We start from the raw sequence: 20,714 nt of genomic DNA, 5'->3' as shown, positions 1-20,714 counted from the left end.
AGCATTCTGGGCTGGGCCGCTTCAGGTGAAGGTTTTTTAAAATTATTTTTGAGAATGCATGAAATGAAATTCTGTGCACAATGCAAGCCTGAACTTCAGGGAAGAATATTTTGCTCCTTTATCTGCCAGTTTACTGTGTGCTTGACCAAACTGCGGGAGGCAGTGGAAGACAGGAGTGCCTGGTGTGCTCTGGTCCATGGAGTCATGAAGAGTCGGACATGGCTAAACAACAACAACTGTGTGCTGTGAGCTCATGGGGGCAGTCAAGGGGGGCAGGGGTCAGCTGCCCCCCCAAATGAATACAAATCTGAGGTTCTGCACCCCACACCCCAACAAAAATCCTGGCTACGTCAATGTGTGAGCTTATGACACAGCTAATGTTCAAAACACACTCACACACACTTGCATTACAAAGTGGTAGAGTCAGAATCCCATCACCCATAGAACTATGATAAAATAAAGACAATCCATTCATTCCACAGCAAACCTTCCAGAATTGGTAGAAACATGTCTATTTTTCTTTTCTCCTTTCAAATGTCTAGAAGAGTGAGCCATTAACATCCCAGACCCTGAAACCTTGTCTTGTTTTATTTTCCACCCTGCTGCCAAAGTTTGTGAGGTCTGTCCTAAGCAGATTTAATGGATCAGCAAGTCGTCTTACTGAGAGATCAGACCCCCTCTGTGTCTGCATTCTGATACATAAAATAAGTAAACCCAAGCAAGAAATGATTGGATGACAGGCCACTGGCTTATGACATCATGATTTGCAGGAGCAGGTACACCTATCCTGGTGACCTGGGTCCACCACACAGCAGCAAATGAAGTCATAGGGTGGTGAAGAAGGAGAATGGACTATGCCATTTCAGACTGCAGGTGAATGGTGACATTTTTAAATGTTCTACTACAGTGGTACCTCAGGTTAAGTACTTAATTCGTTCTGGAGGTCTGTTCTTAACCTGAAACTGTTCTTAACCTGAAGCACCACTTTAGCTAATGGGGCCTCCTGCTGCTGCCATGCTGCTGGAGCACGGTTTCTGTTCTCATCCTGAAGCAAAGTTCTTAACCTGAAGTACTATTTCTGGGTTAGCGGAGTCCGTAACCTGAAGTGTATGTAACCTGAGGTACCACTGTACATTTAAATTGGGTCTCTTTCTCCTGCTAATTTTTAAAGTCTGAAAGGCAACTCATGCATCTCCCAGCTCCTCCCCCCAGACTTAGTGAGATGCATGTGGCATCCCTTTGTCTACTACTTCCAGAGTCACCTGAACAGTCTGTCCCTTCATAACATCTGAAACCAACTTGAACTTGCACCCTGATTTTCAAGGAAACTCAGCCACCATCTCCCTCCCCACGCTGTGACATCCGTCTTGCATCATATTGGCCGATAGTAAACGCCTTTAAAATCTTCATTCGGGGGACCTCGTGTTTGGCAGATCAAGAGAGTGACTGTTGTTATGTGGGTGGCAATAACTTTAAAGTGACCTCATTGTGAATTTTAAGAAACCATCTGAATTCCCTGGACTCTCACTCTTGTCATGAGCATTCATGTTTGGCTATTTATAGAAACCCCCTCAGAACGGCACTGAAATATTCATTTATTTCTACCCATGCAAACTCCAACAGAGTAAAATGCGAAATCAGACGCATAGCAAAAGAATACAGCACAAAACAATTCCTTATTTAAAACAGAAGATTATTATAGCCTGCATTAAGAGCTACAAAATCAATGCACACGCATCTGAGAGTACAGTCTGGGCATCTTCAAGTTCAGCAATGGTTGACACTACATTATGTTACCCCCGTTAGTGAAGGCTTAAGGTCAGGATTGGCTAATCTGTGGCCCTTCAAGTGTAGTTGGACTACAGCCCCCCTCAGCTTTGACCATTGGCCATGCTGGCTGGGGCTAATGGGAGAAGGAGCCCATTCTCTGGAGAGCCCCAGGTCACCACAAATGAAGACAGCACACCAGCTAGTAATCTAGACTAGAAATTCATTGTCTCTTTATTGTTTTCCTATTAAGGCACTGGGCTGGTGCAGAAAGTTACCCTTCATTCTAAGGTTCCTGAGTGCATTTTCCTCTGTGTTTTACACTAAAACAAATTGATCAGGAGTGTGCCTTCTGGCTCAAAGGAGAGGTGCCCACAACCCGAAGGATAAGTTTGGCCCAGTAGCATTAACAACGGTTGAGAATAAAATGAAAGAATGCACATGTCATTATTATGAGGCTGTAATTCAGTTTGGGAAGCACAGAACAAGCAAACAGGGCTTGGCAATAAAACAAGTAATTAGTTTGTATCATGTCAGCGCAACTGCTTTGAAAGTAATGAAACGTTGTGTATCTGCACCATCTGAGGAGCTGGCTGAAAGGCAACAATCTTGTTAAATTTAGGCAACCTTTGACTAATAGGAAAATGCAACAGATACAATCTCTGTTGGAGACCCATTGAACACAAGCTGTTCCTGCGTCTCTAGTCTCTCCATCACCTGAGATTTCTCACTGGCGCCCAGGTCCTTATGAAGTAATCCAGTTAGCTAAATAAATGCTACACAGCTGAAATCAATGACAACCAGCGCAAGGCCTTTCCTTTGAGTATGGATGAACAAGCAATGCTTACTGTGCTTACCATTGTTTTCATTGGTCAACAAATATATACAAGAAAGTATTTAACTATTTATCAGCTTATATTGGACAACTTGGCATCCGAAAACAATAAAGGGCAATTAATAGACAATACCAATTCTGTTTTACAAGAGTTGTGATGGCAGAACAGGGCGTGCTTTGAATTAGCTAGGAACTGGGAAGCTCAGGATAGAGACAGGTTGCTATTGCCCACAAAACAGCAGGTCAAACTCAAAGCACTCTGCTTATTAGGTCTCTGTACCATCAGAGCGGGACGTGGGTGGCGCTGTGGGTTAAACCACAGAGCCTAGGACTTGCCAATCAGAAGGTCGGCAGTTCGAATCCCTGTAACGGGGTTAGCTCCTGTTGCTCGGTCCCTGCTCCTGCCAATCTAGCAGTTCAAAAGCACATCAAACTGCAAGTAGATAAATAGGTACCGCTCTGGCGGGAAGGTAAACGGCATTTCCGTGCGCTGCTCTGGTTCTCCAGAAGCGGCTTAGTCATGCTGGCCACATGACCCGGAAGCTGTACGCCAGCTCCCTTGGCCTGTAAAGCAAGATGAGCGCCGCAACCCCAGAGTTGGCCACGGCTGGACCTAATGGTCAGGGGTCTCTTTACCTTTACCATCAGAGCAGTCAGTAATAAGGGAAGCCAATTTCCCAATTGACCACTAGAGGTCAGTCATGCGGCAAAAGTTCACTATGGCCATACATAGACTTTAAAAACTAGCCTGGAATCTGAACTGTCAGTACTTTGCACAAGGAATTTGAGAGCATAGAGGGAAATTTAGGTTTGATCAATCAATTAAATTGACTTTAAGTGCTCTGTTGCCCTAGTGCAGCAAACCTGCTTTAAAACCACCCCCAGCCCTTCCATGGCATTTTGTTTTTGTGGTTACAAAGCAACAAGGAGATGCAATGGAAACTGTGGGCTGAACGAATTATTAACAGGAAGATGTATAAACACTGTAGGTTCATTGTCATGTCAAGTCCCCGCAAACAAATCAGAACAAATACTCAATAAAGACTGGGCAGGCACCAACCCGAATGTAAGCTTTGTGCGAGCAAATCTGGGTGAATTGCGAACAAACAGGTTTTGTGGAGGAACCCAAGACATAGTCACGCTAAAAGGCAGCATGAATTTCAGCTGTTTCTGATGGCTCCTGCTTGATATGACTGATTAGTTTCTGTTTGGTTCCTTGGCATGAGAGAAGAACAGACCTATGAACTCATTCACTAGCCTTCTGGTTCCAGATCCTGAGAATCCTCCTGTACAGTAAGGTGTAATGCAACAACAGCAACCTGCTATGTTGCTGACAAAATGGCTTTTCTAGGATTGCCTAATGAATGGGAATAGGTGGGAGCTATCCAGGGCCTTCAACATCAAACCTGATCTGCAAAAACCAGCAAGAGAAGCTTTTCACACTGCCATAGGTGCCAACTCCCTGGGGCCCTGGGTTCCTAAGCACCCACAAAATTCCCCATGAAGAGTCTGGGCACCCACAAATTTAAAGGCACATCAATGGCAGAGGCTTCGATAGTTGGTGCTAGCCAAACAAAACCTTCTCTCTGATGGTTTAGGAGCAGGGATTCAATTCTGAAAGGGGGAGGACTCACTACTTTTGTGTAAATATGCAGGCAGTGCTGCAAACTGTCAGAACGATCAGCACCTTCGAGACAGAAGATGCAAAAGCCAAGCTGAGTTCCATCTGCAGCTAGAGCTTCTCAAAGTCTACATCGGAATGCCTCAAACAATGCACGCCTACTGGATCTAGTAAGCTGCTTCTGAAGTGCCCCCCCCCCCAGTTTGTTCTTTAGGAATATAGGAAGCTGCTTCCCTGCTGACTCAGACTTGTGGTCTACCTAGCTCAGAGAATTGTGAGTCAAGGACCCGCCATCCGCATGGGAGTATAATAAGACACAAAGACACATTATTTTAGGTTAATAGGCAAAATTAGGCCACAACTTTTATTGGTTACAGCCTGTGAGTAGTATTGGCTTAGGCATTGGATGAAACAGAAATACCAGACTCCACCCCGCACAGCCAGAAGTCATATCAGGGTTCACAACCAATGGGAGGAGCTTGTTGATGCAAATACAGTGGTACCTCGGGTTGCATACACTTCAGGTTACAGACTCCTCTAACCCAGAAATAGTACCTCGGGTTAAGAACTTTGCTTCAGGATGAGAACAGAAATCGTGCTCTGGCGGCACGGAAGCAGCAGGAGGCCCCATTAGCTAAAGTGGTGCTTCAGGTTAAGAACAGTTTCAGGTTACGAATGGACTTCCAGAATGAATTAAGGACTTAACCCGAGGTACCACTGTACAACTGGAAGCTCTCCTCATTAGAACAGACTGGGAGCAGAGTGCTGCCGCGGCTGTTTAAATACAGCTAGCCCCGCCCACCAACCAGCCCTATTGGACGGCTGGAAGGCTTGGCCGCAGCAGCAGAAGCAATCAGGAGCAGGGAGCCGAGCACGCCTCCCTGCCCCAGCGGGAAGCTGTTCCCACTCACAACCCCTCCCCTGGTGGAGGAGGAGAGGCCTTGTCTATGTACCAAGACTGGCAGAGAGCTGCCTAAAGTTTCACACAGGAAATCTCTCCCAGCCCTACCTGGAGATGCTGGGAACTGAACCTGGGACCTTCTGCATGCAAAGCAGCAGCTCTCCCTCTGAGCCATGGTCCTTCCTTACAACAGGGCTGAGAAGAACCCTGTGGCCTTCCATAAGATATGGGACTTCAGCAACCATCATCTGCAGCCATTGCGTCCAAGAAGAGCCACGGATCCCGCAGCCTTGACTTAGAGTACTGGTAAGCAGCATGGAGGATGTTTGCCAGACAGAAGGAACCCCCCGAGGAGGAAAGGGCAACAGCATTTCACTCACTCATTCTTGCTGCTATTGTGCAATCGCTGAAATCAGGTCAGGTTTCTTGAGCAGCAGCAGAAAAAGTGCTGGGGGCTGAGTATAAGCAACCCTTAGCTGGATGCTTCTTCGAAGTGCCAATGATCTCATTTGTCACCAACAGCAACTGTGCGATCTTGTTTCTAGCTACTAAAGAGGTTTGTCTTCCAGAAGTGGGTGAGCGACTGGGGGAATTGGATTTTCTCTGTCCTGAGTTTGGGCTGCATTCAGGAGGTTCATTTAATATAAGGAGAATCGTAAAATTGTAGAGTTTGAGAGGGGTGATCATCTGGTCCAGGGGTCCCCAAACTAAGACTGCAGGCCAGATAAGGCCTGAGGGACTTGTTTATCTGGCCCACAGCGACCCCCGCTGCCGCCGCCTGCTTTTACCGGCACGGCTGCCCACTTCCAGGGCGGAGCTTGTGCACATGCGTTATTTCCGGTGCACATCCGGGTCGGAGAAGGCCCGTGCACATGCGCTCAAGCTATTTCCGGTGCTCCTCCGACCCGGAAGTGCGCCAGAAATAGCGTGTGCGCACATGTATGGGCATGCACTCCTCCGGCCCACCACACAATCGGTGCTGGAGACACCGGCCCAAGGCGCGGTAAGTTGATGACCCCTGATCTAGTCCAACACCCTGAAGAAAAACCTGTATAACTCATTCATTCTTCTGTGCCATAGCTCAGTTGGTTAGAGCATGGTGCTGATAAGGCCAAGGTTGCAGGTTCGATGGGACAGCTGCATATTCCTGCATCGCATGGGGTTGGACTAGATGATCCTCAGGATCCTTTCCAGCTCCAGCATTCTATGATTTTGTGATTGATTTACAGTGGTACCTCAGGATACATACGCTTCAGGTTACATATGCTTCAGGTTACAGACTCCGCTAACATAGAAATATTACCTCGGGTTAAGAACTTTGCTTCAGGATGAGAACAGAAATCGTGCTCCGGCGATGCAGCAGCAGCAGGAGGCCCCATTAGCTAAAGTGTTGCTTCAGGTTAAGAACAGTCTCAGGTTAAGAACAGACCTCCAGAACGAATTAAGTTCTTAACCCAAGGTTCCACTGTATTGCATTTGTACACCACCTTTCTGCTAAGGAGCTCAACGTGGCTCACGTGATTCTCTTCCTCCTCATTTTATCCTCACAACAACCCTGAGGTTTTCATATGGAAAATCTTTATTTTAAAAAAAGAAGTCTCTGACAAGTATCAGACATACAACCTGTGTTTAAAAATCTCCAATAGAGTTACAAAACCGCTAACAGGCCTAAGAAAAAGGCCATTAACAAGAATAGCAGGGAATATTTAGACTTCTCACAGAAAAAAAATATACAAATTATTTTATACAATTCTTTATCTTGTAGGTCAGCTGCAGCCATTTCTGGATACGACTGATCTTGCCATCTTTATGCATGCTCTAGGCACTTCAAAATTAGATTAATTACAACATACTTTCCAGGAGATTGCCTTTGAGAAATGTTCATAAACACTGGGGCAAAACAGCACTGCTAATGGAAGCCTGGTCTTTTGTCCATACAACAGCAGTATTACATTAGCTATGCTGGCTCCCCAGTTCTTTGGGGGCTCAGTTATCACCTTTAAATTCCTTAGAAGTTTGAGGCCAGGGGAGTTAAAATACCAGCTCCTCACACATGAAGGTAAACAGCGTTTCTGTGCGCTGCTCTGGTTTTCCAGAAGCGGCTTAGTCATGCTGGCCACATGACCCGGAAGCTGTACGCTGGCTCCCTTGGCCAATAAAACGAGATGAGGCCGCAACCACAGAGTCGTCCGCGACTAGACCTAATGGTCAGGGGTCCCTTTACCTATTTATTGCTTATGACTTTTGTTATGTTGGTAATTATGTAAATATTGTCATGTTTTAAGCCGCCTTGAGCATTGTTTTAACTATGGAAAGGCGGCATACAAATAAAGATGATGATGATGATGATGATGATGATGGAGGAATTGAGGGGATGCTCATCTAATCTGAAAATGGCCAACTGGGAGGAGCAGCTAATACCACAGAGGACAGAATCGGAATTCAAGAAGACCTTAACAAATTGGAGAACTGGGCCCAAACTAACAAAATGAACTTCATTAGGGACAAAAGCAAGGCTCCTACACTTAGATAGTAATATCTAGCTGCACAAATATAAGATGTGGGGGGACAACACTTGGCTTGCCCATAGTACAAGTAAAAAGGATCTAGGGGTCTTAATAGACCACAAGCTTAATAGACCACAGACCATAAACATGAGTCAACAATGTGAAGCAGCAGCAAAAAAAAAAAAAAAGCTAACTGCCCTACCTGGTGGCGAGTCCTGCTGGTGCATACAGCATGTCTAGTCCAAAGTCCAGCAGACAGGAAACACAGACTAGAATCAAACCCAAAGCACAGTCCTGCAGAGTCTCTGGAGCATCTAACCCAAAGTCCATCAAAATGGGCAATTGAGCAGACGCAGCACCTCAGCTCTGCTTCCCTTTTATGCTTGGCATGTTGACTGCAGCATCTGGGCTTAATGAGGCATGTGACCCTCACCTGTCCTGAGCCCACTCCAGCTGTGGAATCTCACACCTTCTCCCCAAGCAAATGAGCCCCACCTGGGCTGTGAGCCCTTGCCTGCCTCAGCCTCCTAGAGTGTCCCTCCTGCTGCTCCCTTGTTCTGGCCTGAGACCAGTGGCTGGGAGTCTTTTAAACTGTTTGTAAACTGTTTCTAATTGTTTTAATTTAGTGTTTAATGAGGGTGAGGGTTGTTTTACTTGGGGTGGGGGCAGAGCTGGATTTATGTATAGGCTAAGTAAACTGAAGCCTAGGGCCTCTAAATCTAGGGGGCCTCGCCAGCCTGCCCACTCCCCAGTGCCTCAATCTCCCCTCTCCCAAACTAAAAATGCTTTTGCAGTTCATCAGAACTATCCAGCAATATCAAGTTACAGGAAAACTGCTGCTGTTAACAGTAACCTTTTTGTTGGTTAATTGATTCGGCAACTTCCATGCACATGACGTGTGAGGCTAAGTTCCCCCCCAAAGAGTTAAATGATACCGTATTTTTTTGCTCTATAGGATGCACCCAACCATAGGACGCACCTAGTTTTAGAGGGGGAGAACAAGAAAAAAATTTCTCCCCCTCTTTGCCCAGCACCCCTTCAGCGAAGCGGCAGGAGGCGCTGTGCAGAGAGGGGAAGATTTTTTTTTCTTGTTCTCCCCCTCTAAAACAAGGTGCCGTTCAAGGTGCGTTCAGTTGCCTTCAGGCAGCTACCTTGGAAACCTGGAGAGCGAGAGGGGTCGGTGCGCACCAACCCCTCTCGCTCTCCAGGCTTCAGTGAAGGCAACCTGAAGCCTCCGGAGTGCTGTGGGAGTTCCCGCTGTGCTCTGCAGGCTTCGGGTTCCTTTCGACCTGCTCTTTGGGGCTGGCGGGGGGAAGCCCACTACCAGCCCCAAAGAGCAGGTCGGGGAGCAGTGGAAAGGCACGCAGCCTTCCCACTGCTCCACGAGCTTCTCGGGGCTGCTGAGGAAGCCCCCCCCCAGCCCCAAAGAGCAAAGAAGCCAAGACAGTGAGCGGGATGCATCCCGCTCGCTGTCTTGGCTTCTTTAGCCCCACGCAGCCTCTCCTGGCTGGAGAGGTTGCGTGTGGCTAAAGAGCCTTCTACCATAGCTGTGCACAACCTCTCCAGCCAGGAGAGGCTGCGCGCAGCTATGGCTTCTTTAGCCCTGCGCAACCTCTCCGGCAGGGAGAGGCTGCGCGCGGCTATGGCAATACCCCCACCTCCCGCAAAAGCCCACAGGAGCCGCACACCCTTTAAGGAGCGCGCAGCTCCTGCGGGCTTTTCTACGAGGAGGGAGAAGGGACTGACTGGCCGTGTCAGTCCCTTCTCCCTCCTCGTAGAAAAGCCTGCAAGAGCCGTGCGGAGCTTGTGTGCCCCTGCATTCGCTCCATAAGACGCGCACACATTTCCCCTTCCTTTTTAGGAGGAGAAAAGTGCATCTTATGGAGCAAAAAATACGGAAACCCGTCAGAGGCAGCTAGAGTTGCAAATGGCAACAAAATATCTGTGAAAGGAAGAGGAGCAGGTTTGCTCAAGTGTGTTCCAGGTAGAAATTCTGTTTTGTAATGAAGAGAGAGCAGTCGTTTACTTGCTCTGATTAACAAATAAGAAAGTTTTGAGAATTTACATGCTAGATTAAAATTGATTAATTCATTGAGAAGGGGATTGTAAGAAAAACACTGGGGCCTAATTTGAATAGTAGAGTGCCTGGTATCTGGTATCTGGAAATCATCCTTTATTTCCACACTGTGACTGCAGACCAAATGACTTATCAGGAGAGCTGTGAGATTCAGGTGAGGGTCAGATGCCTTGGTAATCCCAGCAGGTATATAACAGGAAGACCGTCCTGGCCAGGCCTGCATCCAAGTATACGTACCAGGCGTTGGGAAGGCCAGGATCATGGAGATCTGGTGGTGTTTTCCCAGTAGCATTTTATACTTTGAGAACACCCTTTAAAGAAATAAATTATCCTGCATTTAGCATAATACATTGGGTGTAGATACAGGCACGTTAAGTACTTTTATAAATAGAAGAACAATGGGAAAGAAAGGGAACAAATTTGCCGCTTTGGTGTGCCAGGAGAATAATTAAGTGTCTTAATTGTGCGCAGTGACAAATGCATTCCAATAACTTTGTTATGAACTGTTATCATACAACATGCTGCTGAGAAGCTCTTAACCTGGTAAACTGTTCCTCAAGGTTTTCTGCCTGCAAAGGCATCTGCAAATAAAATTGCATTTTATTATGGGTGCTCATCTCCATCCTTTATTTGTCTTGCCTCTCTGTTCTTGCTTGAGTGCCAAACTGCTTATTGTAACCTCCTTGGGTCAGGGAACTATCGTTTGTGCTTATGCATTTGTGCAGCCAGTGCTCTAGAAACAAATAGTAGGATTATAAACCCCATTGATCTCCATGTCCAATCTAATAATGGCAAATGGGCTAAGCAGAACCCCTAATGATATTTCCTGCATTATTTCTTTGCAAATTGCAATTTGGTTCAAAACCATAGTGCTTCTCAGCAGGCATGAGACGTATTTGCATGAGCCGAGTTTTCCTTTATTTTAAAAAATGTGGCTCCTCTTATTACACACTCTGCTCTGCTGTCCATCCCTTTATCTTTCCGCAATTCTTATTGCACTTGAGAGCTCCTATCCAGTAGTGTCACAAAGGATGCATGTCCCTGCGTGCGTGCGCTCAGAGATGTTTCCTTAACGTCCTTCCAAATTTCTGCATGAAGTCTAATTGCATCGCCTTCAAGCAACGTTCTGAGCACTGACCCAAATAGTTTTACGCATTTTATTTCCACCAGATGAACAGCCATTTCAGTGATTAGCATGATGCTTAAGCAGGAGCTGCCCCCCTCCAAATCTAAAGATTCCTTTTCTCCAAAAGAAAAAAGGAAAAAAATTGAAAACCCCAGACTGCAATTCATGATGGTTAAGACATGTGTCCTTTGGTGACATTGAGCTGGGTTCAACAATGAAGAGAACGTCAGTTTACAGCTGTATTGACAGTATAATATAATTCCAAAAAGCAGAGGCAGAAGGGAATCAGCAGGTATCATATTCAGGCTGTAAATTAAGGCAGGGGCGACTAATCTGAGTCTCACAGGATATTGCTGGACTTCAATGTCCATCATCCTACACCATGGGCCCCATTGACTGGGGCTGATGGGAGACATGGGCGTAGCTAGGATTTTTGTTGGGAGGGGGGGCCACCCAAAGTTGTTTAGCTTTGCTCTCTTCTTTAAGGAAATCAGGGGATAAATTCAATTCAGTTCACATTTAAAGATGAATCTATCAAATTTGCACTTCCCCCAAACAATATGAGTTCCCATACGCAGGCATCCTTCAAAATTCACACATCTGTGAATGTTGCAATGCAGTTCTCTGATCAAACAATGTTTACCGAAGCGCATATATTAAGGGAAAGTGTGCGGGGGAAATGAAAATATTAGTGAAAAGGGCACAGTAAATATATTCTATTAGGGTAAATTGTTTGAAAGCATCTGAACGTTAGTTAAAATTGCATACAAAAATGTTTATTAGGAGAAACTCACACTGAAAGGATTAATTTCCACCAAGTTTTCCTTAAAAAGAAATGGTGACTTGCTGCAGAAATGTGGAGAACTGAATTTAAGTGAAGAGGTTATTATGGAGTTATATAACATGATGCATGGTGTGAAGAAAGCAGATAGAGAAGAGATTTTTCTCCCTCTCATATACTACTCGAACCCAGGGTCACTTGGTGAATCTGAATGTGGCAGACACAGGACAAAGAAAAGAAAGCATTTCTTTTCACCCTGCATAGTTAAAATATTCAATTTGCTCCAGGAAGAAGCAGTGATGGCCACCAATGGGTGTATTTAAGAGAGGAATAAGCAAATGCATGAAGGATAAGACTGTCAATGGCTGCTAGCTATGATGGTTATGTTCCACCTCCACTGTCACAGGCAGTATATCCCTGCCAGTGGGCTATAAGACCAGTGGGCTGGGAATCATGAGAAGAGTGCTGTTGTGTTCAGTGTGGTGTTCAGAGCCAGTGTGGTGTAGTGGTTAAGAGCGGTAGTCTCATAATCTGGTGAACCAGGTTCGCTTCCCCGCTCCTCCACATGCAGCTGCTGGGTGACCTTGGGCTAGTCACACTTCTCTGAAGTCTCTCAGCCCCACTTACCTCACAGAGTGTTTGTTGTGGGGGAGGAAGGGAAAGGAGAATGTTAGCCGCTTTGAGACTCCTTCAGGTAGTGATAAAGCAGGATATCAAATCCAAACTACTACTCCTCCTCCTACTCCTCCTACTCCTCCTACTCCTCCTCCTCTTCTTCTTCTTCTTCTTCTTCTTCTTCTTCTTCTTCTTCTTCTTCTTCTTCTTCTTCTTCTTGTCTTGCTGGCATACCTTCTACAGGCATCTGGCTGAAACAAGAGAGAAAAGGGAGATTCTGGGCAAGATTCTTAGGCAAGGTGGGTGAGGAAAAGCTGAAATGCTTCCATGCAGGCTGCAGAATTACAGCCAGGAGACAGAAGGATGCTGGACTAGAAAGACTTTTGGCTTGATCCAACTCTTCCCATGTTAGGCTGCCAGGATAGGAACAGTGTGTACCTTCACCAGGGCATTTGACACCTCCCTGCAAGAAATCCTCAGGCTGCTCCTGATCACTTGAAGGATAGGGAAGTTCCCACGCCAGGACTTTTTTTCAGCTGGAACTCACCTGAACTCAGTTCCAGCATCTGTCAGGTGGGTCCCATTGCCATTATAAGAGGTGTTCATGTGAGTTCTGGCATCTCTTTCTAGAGAAAAATAGCACTGCCCCACACGGTATCAATGATCCAGCTTGCTAGAGGGATACTTGGGTTGGAGGCATTCTGGGAGAACCATAGTTTGTCCCTGACTCTGCAGCAGCGAACTGGGCTGCCTTCTGATGATGCTGGCCTGCCCAGCCATTTTAGGCTTCCGTGGCATGGTCCAGTTGCTGGCTCGGTTTAGTCTGGAGATGTGCTGGTGGACCTCCAAGCTTCAACAAATGTGAAGTGCTGTGGTACATACAAGTAGCATGAGCAAGATCAAGACATCCTGCAGATACAGTTAGAGAGTTACTGTTGATAATGCAAGCATCCTGAAACAGGGGAAGCTGCCTTAGATGGAGTCACAATAAGCTGTAAGACCCACATATATGAAAATATAAAGTACTCCAAAGAACAAACATACTGAAAAGGACAATCAACAACAATACAAAAAGGACAATGAACTATAGATTTGATTTGACCATTGAGACTTTTTCAAAGATGTCCACTTAGCCCTGAGTTCTTGAGAAAGGATATTAACCCAGAATGACGCTTCGTGCATCTGATAAAGTGGATTGTGGTCCACAAAAGCTCACAGTGGTTTATTGGGTTTGTTGCAGCAGACGGTTATGGCTACTACCCCTCTGAGAACTTTAAAAATCTGGGTACTTCTCCATTCTTACTATGACATTGCAGGGCCTCACGTCTCTCCTTCATAGGAGATTAATCATCATGTATTTTCATAAATTGAGCAAGACCTGGTGAGTTCTCCTCCCCTTAGTGAAAAACCACCTTCTTTGACAAGGCAGGAGAGAAATGCCACAGACGACTAGACAGCAGGATTGGCGTTGAGAGATGCAATTAATACAAGCTCCCAGAAGCTGAAAAACTAATTTTCCCCCTGCGAAATAACTTACCTGAACAGAGGACAAGGACAATGGAACTGTTTCGTGGTCTGATTTGGACTTTTTTCCAAGGTGAGAACTAGAGGTGTGGAATAAGTTGGGCTTTCCACTGGGTGCATTCTGCTGGGGAAGATGCAGGCTCAGGAATCCCCATCTTTCCTCCCCCCCCCCTTCGTTCTTTTGGTCAATGATAAAAATATTGAAATCAAGGCTTGCGCAGAAATCTGCGGAGCTCAAGAACCAAGGATAAAATGCTTGCTCTTGAGTTTTCCACCCCAGAAATAAGCAATCAGAGATACTTGCATAATTGAAAAAGTGATTAGTATGGGGATGTTTGTTTGTTTAATGGATTTATATCCCACCTTTTTCTCCAAGGAGCTCAATGTGGTGTAGATGCCCCCCCTCCATTTAATCATCACAACAACCTTATGAGGCAAAATGAGGTAGGCTAGGCTCAGAGGCAATGACTGGTCCAAGGTCATCCTGTGAGCTTCATGGCTGAATGGGAATTTGAGCATGAGAATGGGCCATTTCTGTGGTGGCTCCTCATTTGTGGAAAGCTCTCCCCAGGGGCTTGTCTGGCACCCTCATTGCATATCTTTAAGCACCAAAAGAAAGCCTCTCCCAGGCCTTTGGCTAATTAATCCATCTATGACCTTTTAAACGTGTGGACGCATGGGTGGGTTGCTTTGTTTGTTAACATGTTATGTATTTCTCTGTTTTTATGCTGTTTTATGCTGTTTTATGCCCTGTTGTCCTCAGATGAAGGGAGGTATATACCGGTAAATTCAATATACAGTGGTACCTTGGTTTTCGAACGTAATCGTTCTGGAAGACCGTTCAAGTTCCGAAACATTCAAAAACTGAAAACTCAGTATGGAAGCCTCAAAACAGAAAACTCAATATGGAAGCCACATTTCATGTTCGACTTCTGAGGCCCGTTCAAAAACTGAAGCACTTACTTCCAGGTTTACAGCGTTTGAAAACTGAAATGTTTGTCAATGGACACATTCGAAAACTGAGGTACCACTGTTTAAAATCATAAAAGAACATAGTCTCCAGCTTATTGTGTTCAGTCACATTCACACCATATATTTACAGCACTCTTATACCACTTGATGAGTTATGGAGAATGCCATGAAATGTGGTTTATTTAGGGTGCTGACCTCACATACCTACAATTCCCAGCACCCTTAGCAAACTATAGTTCCCAGGGTTCTCCATGAAAAGAGTGTTATAAATGTGTGGTTGATGTAACTGAAGCCTTAGCAATATTCAGGATGGTTCCCCCTAAAGCATAACCATTAAAGCAACAGATTTTGAGGCAGGCAATATGGCTCCATCCATTTTGGAACAGACGATTTTGTGTGTAATAGCTCTGAATATGCTTAACGTCTGATTTGTTCTGAGTGAAAAGTATTTCCTTTCTCTTTCTCTCTTTCGCAGTTTGTTGGACACTGGAAGGCCCTGAAACAGTCATTGCACCTCTTGGTGGCTCACTGTCTGTCCAGTGTAAATATGGAAAGGAGGATGAAAAGTCTGTCAAATACTGGTGCAAAGAAGAAGGTTTGACCCTCTGTTCTAGTAGCCACACTGTCCGTACAACTAGGATGGAGGCAGAGGGGATGAATGACAGAATGTCCATTAAAGACAACCACACATTCCATAAATTCACTGTGACCATGGAAAACCTCACTAATGAAGATGCCGGGACATATATCTGTGGGGTAGAGAGAGCCTATAACATCTGGCACCCAGTGGAAGTTATCATTACAGGTACACTTCCCCACTGCTGCATTTACTCTTAGGCCATTGTGCCTACAAAAGAAGCTAATGCACTCCAGCAGAGCCATTCCTTCCATGAGGCAGGGGAGGCATCTGCCTCAGGTTGCAGATTCTGAGGGGTGGGAAGTGACTAGAAATGTGTGCCAGCTCGGTGCCCTAGGATGCAGTGGAAGATGCTGTTCCGTCACCAAGGCTACAATTCTGGTCAGATTTTGTGCATAGAATGTGGAATGCGCCACCTTGTCCTTCACCGCGGGTGGCAAAATGGCTTGGGCCACTCCAGACTCTAGCTTCCTAAAGCTGGAATTGTGTGATGGTTTGATATGGGTTGAACTCAGAACCTTGAGAATGGCACCTTTCTTTCTAAATCAGGTTTAAGGTGCTGGTTTTAACCTTTAAAGCACTATACGGCCTAGGACCCTCGTACCTACGGGACCGCCTCTCCTGGTATGCCCCACAGAGAAACCTACGGTCTGCAAATAATAACATCCTCAAGGTCCCAGGCCTCAGAGAGGTTAGGCTGGCCTCAACTAGAGCCAGGGCCTTTTCGGCTGCGGCTCCAATCTGGTGGAACGCTCTGTCACAAGAGACTAGGGCCCTGCGGGACCTGACATCCTTCCGCAGGGCCTGCAAGACAGAGTTGTTCCACCAGGCCTTTGGTCAGGGCGCAGCCTGACTCCCTCCTCTGGCAACCTGCACAGAATTTTGTTTAATCGGTTGCCATCAATTTGATTTTAATTAATTTTTATAATGAAATATTTTTAGAATGTGTGATTATTTGACTGTTTGATTATTTGATTGTTGTTAGCCACCCTGAGCCCGGCTTCGGCTGGGAAGGGCGGGATATAAATAAAATTTATTATTATTATTATTAAATGAGAGCATGCTTCTGGCCCTTGAGAGCTACAGGGATAGATTTGAAGGTGTGTGGGTAATGGTGGTGACATCTCAGAAGTGGGGAGAGTAGCAGGCCTTGGAAGAATCCATAGGAATCTAGGACTATCGGCTTGACTAGCAAAAGCAAAGTCAATCCCACCAAGTATGTGGGGTGTGTATATTGGTTGAAGCATGCAGTCTTTTTGGCGAACAATTCTACTTGCTTTGGCCCATCATTTTACATAGGCAGGTTCAGCTGCTGTCAATGTTTTGATCACTTAGGCCAACCCTTTTTTTATTTTCGAAGACATTTGATAGGTGACCGGTGCTTGTTGTTCTTATTGACTGCTCTTTCCAGTTCCGTATAATCTGAGGGCTGGATTCAGCTAAATAGCTGTTCTAGTGGGAGCCAGCACAACAAGTCCCACTACTACAACAGGGCTTTCCTCCCTCCCCTCCCCATGCCACCCTCCCCCATGACCTCCTCCACATCACCCCTGGGGTCAGTAGAGGGTTGGTCACCCCATCAGTCAAGCAGACATGCTTGCATTGGTGTATCAATCTCCTTAAACTCTACTTTGGGCTTCACCCTAAGGCTTGATTTTACTGCTGGTAAGCTTTTAAATGCAAAGGGTTTATTTGTAAACTGCTTTCAATATTACTGGGATTTGTAAACTGCTTCGAATACTATTTTATAACAGGAAAGCAGTATGTTGTTGTTTAGTCGTTTAGTCGTGTCTGACTCTTCGTGACCCCATGGACCAGAACATGCCCGGCACTCCTGTCTTCCACTGCCTCCCACAATTTAGTCAAACTGATGCTGGTAGCTTTGAGAACACTGTCCAACCATCTTGTCCTCTGTCGTCCCCTTCTCCTTGTGCCCTCCATCTTTCCCAACATCAGAGTCTTTTCCAGGGAGTCTTCTCTTCTCATGAGGTGGCCAAAGTATTGGAGCCTCAGCTTCACGATCTGTCCTCCCAGTGAGCACTCAGGACCGATTTCCTTAAAAATGAATAGGTTTGATCTTCTTGCAGTCCATGGAGCTCTCAAGAGTCTCTTCCAGCACCAGGAAAGCAGTATATGAATGTTTAAATGACACACATGCAACTTTTGCAGGTTTGCCACAAGCTCTGATGGATCAGGGCACAGGTCTAGCATTCAGTTGCCTCTTCATTTAGTGTTTTCCTTTTATTTCATATTGCATGGCTGGCTCTGAGTAGCGTCAACTTGCAAACCATTTGAACCCACACCAAAATCTCCTGTTAAAAAAATAAATCTGAAAAGATGAATAAATTTCCCAGGTTAGGATTTGACTGTGCATGTTTTTCACCCCCCTGCAGATTCTGTTCCTTCAACCCATTTTGGACGCATGGAACAAGCAACAGAAGAGCCAGCTGTATCTCCCGTAGATCCTGAAAGGTGCCATAACCCTTTACACCCCATATGTTCCAGGGAGGACTTCCAGTGTAGCCTATTATACTAGCTGGGTGCCAAGTCCAGCTGAATGCCACGTCTAATTGTAGTGAAGAGCCAGGGGCCATCTTTCCCACCCATGGCAAAAATGTTATGCATATTCATTCATTCTGCGTCTAATCTATCTTTCTTTTTCTTTTCTTTTTTATCTGCCAGCATCTATCTCTTTTTTCTTATTACAATTTTTTTAAATTTACAAACACCAAATTCAAAATCCATATTCATTTTCTAACATAAGCCTATTACATAGATTACCTAAATTAAAATATATCTAATTGCTCTAAGCTTCCCGTTGTAAATACAACGCAATTAACAAATTATATTATAAATGATATTATAGATTCCCATATACCCCTCACTTCCCTTCACCCATGTGTGATCTCAATATTTTACTTCTTCCATCTTGTTGTGTTGTTTCTAATCTACCTTTCTACGACAACAAAAAAGCCTCAAGGCAAGATAGAAATAAAATTAATGCACATTTAATTCATGCTCATACTGCTTGCATGTGTCATTATGGCAGTGAATTAGAAAGAAAGAAAGAAAGAAAGAAAGAAAGAAAGAAAGAAAGAAAGAAAGAAAGAAAGAAACTAGTGGAACATTTCTCTCTTTAGAACCCAGCCTAGCAACACTGATTTCCTGCTCCTGGTCATGTGGAAAATCCCCGTCTTCCTAGCTATGATGGCCACCGTGGTTTGGGTGCATGTATGGTACAGAAAGACCAGAGGAAGCTCCAACCCCAAGGCTCCAGAGACTGAAGAAGAGCTTTAAGGTATCCCATCTAAGGGTAAACAACTCTCACTGATGACTCAGTCGTGTCATTAATTTCCAGATTTCCAGGGATGTTGTGAGAAAGTGAGAAGGTGAGAAGGTGGGAGGTCTGCATACTTTGGCCCTGCCAACACTGATACCCAAGAGATAATTTACATGCCAAATATAGAAAATCCAGGATCCTATTAAGAAACTAGTAAGGCCTTTGCTGCTGCAGTTAACAAAATTTATTTTTCCCTATTCCTCCTCTCAGTACTTGGCCAATGTGGGGTTTTTTATTATCCTAAATCAAGTCAGGTTACTCACACTCCAAAGGCCTCTTTCACAAATTATTGCACAGCCCAAATCCATGTTTTCCAGATGCTGCAGAGAAATGTTGCTGATTGCAGATCCCTGGCAAATTACTAGCACAACACACCAAAGGTGACCACATGTGTTAGACAAGCATGTGCAGGTGTGATGTGTTTACAAAGCACATGTAAAATGTTTTGCATTTTGCCTGAAAAATGTGTGAAACAGCCTGGAGCGTTGGGTGGTTTTATACCACCAAGCTCTGCTTTCTTCTGATATTATTACCTACCTAATTATCCAGAGTCAAAACCAGAAAGCAGTCCCACAAATAACTTCTATGTTGTTCCTCCTTCAAACCAATTTTAACCCCTGATTTTTTCTGTACGAACAAGAGGTTTTTCTTGGGATAAGCAATGAAACCAAGTCCAAGATAAGAAAGAGGAACCCAGCAAAACACCACAGCTCAGGTGCTGCTACTTTAATGTGGAATCTTTTCTTGTTGCTTTTCTGTAGCTGATGAACCATCTCTTTCTTAGCCTAGGAGTCGACCAAGGCATGAGCGCCATCTTCCATTTCCATGCACAGAAATTCAGTGACCACCTGAAAGAGGAAGCTTTCTTCTCATTTCTCAAAGCAGAAGGCTTTGACCTAAAACGCACTATGGAACCGTAACCTCTTGGTTGTTTCAGAGCCCTCAGAAACTTGTGCGGTGGAGGAGCAGGAGAGAACACTCTCTACAGCAGTCCCATCATTGTTGAACTCCTTTTCCCATAGCTATGTCTTGTGCCTTCACTGTACAGTTTCCACTGAATGCTGAGGTTTCACCTCATTATCCAAGCCTTTGATATTTGATGTGTCTATTTTTTTTAGGACCCACCCAATTCTTACAATTTGTTTTTAACTGTTTTCAAGGTTGTGTTTTAAACTGAGACCCTCTCTAGGACCTTAGCACGAGGGGCAAGTAATAAACCAAAGCAATCAGAACAATACGAGAGGAAAGCAAAGCCTCAGCTCATTGTAATTCTCCTTCATCAAACATGGGCAAAAGCATACTAAAATATTGAATAGCTTGGCTGGCCTGCTGATTGACCACGGGGGCAGCTCAGCTCTAAGCTGTCCCTGTTTTAGGCAAGCCTGCCTTTTGCTCAAGGAAGCTGTGCCAGCCACACAGAATGCCATCCAGCTGGCGCTCCTTACGTGGTTCTGAGAGTCAAGCCAGATCATCTGGCTGCCCTAACACTCTTCCCCAGTGTCTCACAGCCCAGCTTCCAACACTTTCTGCCCAGTCAGAAGAGGATGGATTTGCGCCGTTGATACACCCAGACCCAGTGTCTGCTCCTCGAGGCCCTGCAAATCGCCCTCACCTGGTGACATGGGCATATCCAGGATTGGGGGGGGGGCGGCAGGCAGAACCTCAGTTTGCTATGTATTTTTTATTGATGGGGGGCAGCTACCCCTCCCTGCCCCCTCCCCTTGGTGAGTTGCTGCTCAGGCAGACGGACCTCCTGCAAATTTACAACAGCTTTTAAAGAAACATTTGGGATGCGGGTGGCACTGTGGGTTAAACCACAGAGCCTAGGACTTGCCGATCAGAAGGTCGGTGGTTCACATCCCCGCGATGGGATGAGCTCCCGTTGCTCGGTCCCTGCTCCTGCCAACCTAGCAGTTTGAAAGCACCTCAAAGTGCAAGTAGATAAATAGGTACCGCTCCGGCAGGAAGGTAAACAGCGTTTCCGTGCACTGCTCTGGTTCTCCAGAAGCGG

The 20,714-nt window shown here is 45.4% G+C and overlaps 1 protein-coding gene across 1 annotated transcript; it reads left to right on the top strand.

The window, feature by feature from the left end:
• Positions 1-13,669: 13,669 nt before the first annotated feature.
• Positions 13,670-20,343, top strand: LOC310839432 (CMRF35-like molecule 6). The gene is made up of 5 exons (XM_083728077.1): positions 13,670-13,827; positions 15,202-15,531; positions 17,757-17,835; positions 18,504-18,661; positions 19,488-20,343. Exons 1-4 carry the CDS (start codon positions 13,788-13,790, stop codon positions 18,658-18,660), a joined length of 606 nt encoding a protein of 201 aa, XP_083584203.1. The 5' UTR covers positions 13,670-13,787; the 3' UTR covers position 18,661; positions 19,488-20,343.
• The last annotated feature ends 371 nt before the right edge of the window (positions 20,344-20,714 follow it).

Source organism: Podarcis gaigeae (assembly GCF_964106915.1).
Source record: "Podarcis gaigeae genome assembly, chromosome: 2".
Taxonomy (NCBI): domain Eukaryota; kingdom Metazoa; phylum Chordata; class Lepidosauria; order Squamata; family Lacertidae; genus Podarcis; species Podarcis gaigeae.
Note: the sequence above shows the minus strand (reverse complement) of the source record. Positions and strands in the feature narration are given on the sequence as shown.

Coding starts and splice junctions, on each gene's coding strand:
- LOC310839432 (XM_083728077.1), top strand. CDS start 13,788: ATGGAACTGTTTCGTGGTCTGATTTGGACTTTTTTCCAAG. Junction 13,828..15,201: donor GATTTGGACTTTTTTCCAAG/GTGAGAACTAGA, acceptor TCTCTTTCGCAG/TTTGTTGGACACTGGAAGGC. Junction 15,532..17,756: donor AGTGGAAGTTATCATTACAG/GTACACTTCCCC, acceptor ACCCCCCTGCAG/ATTCTGTTCCTTCAACCCAT.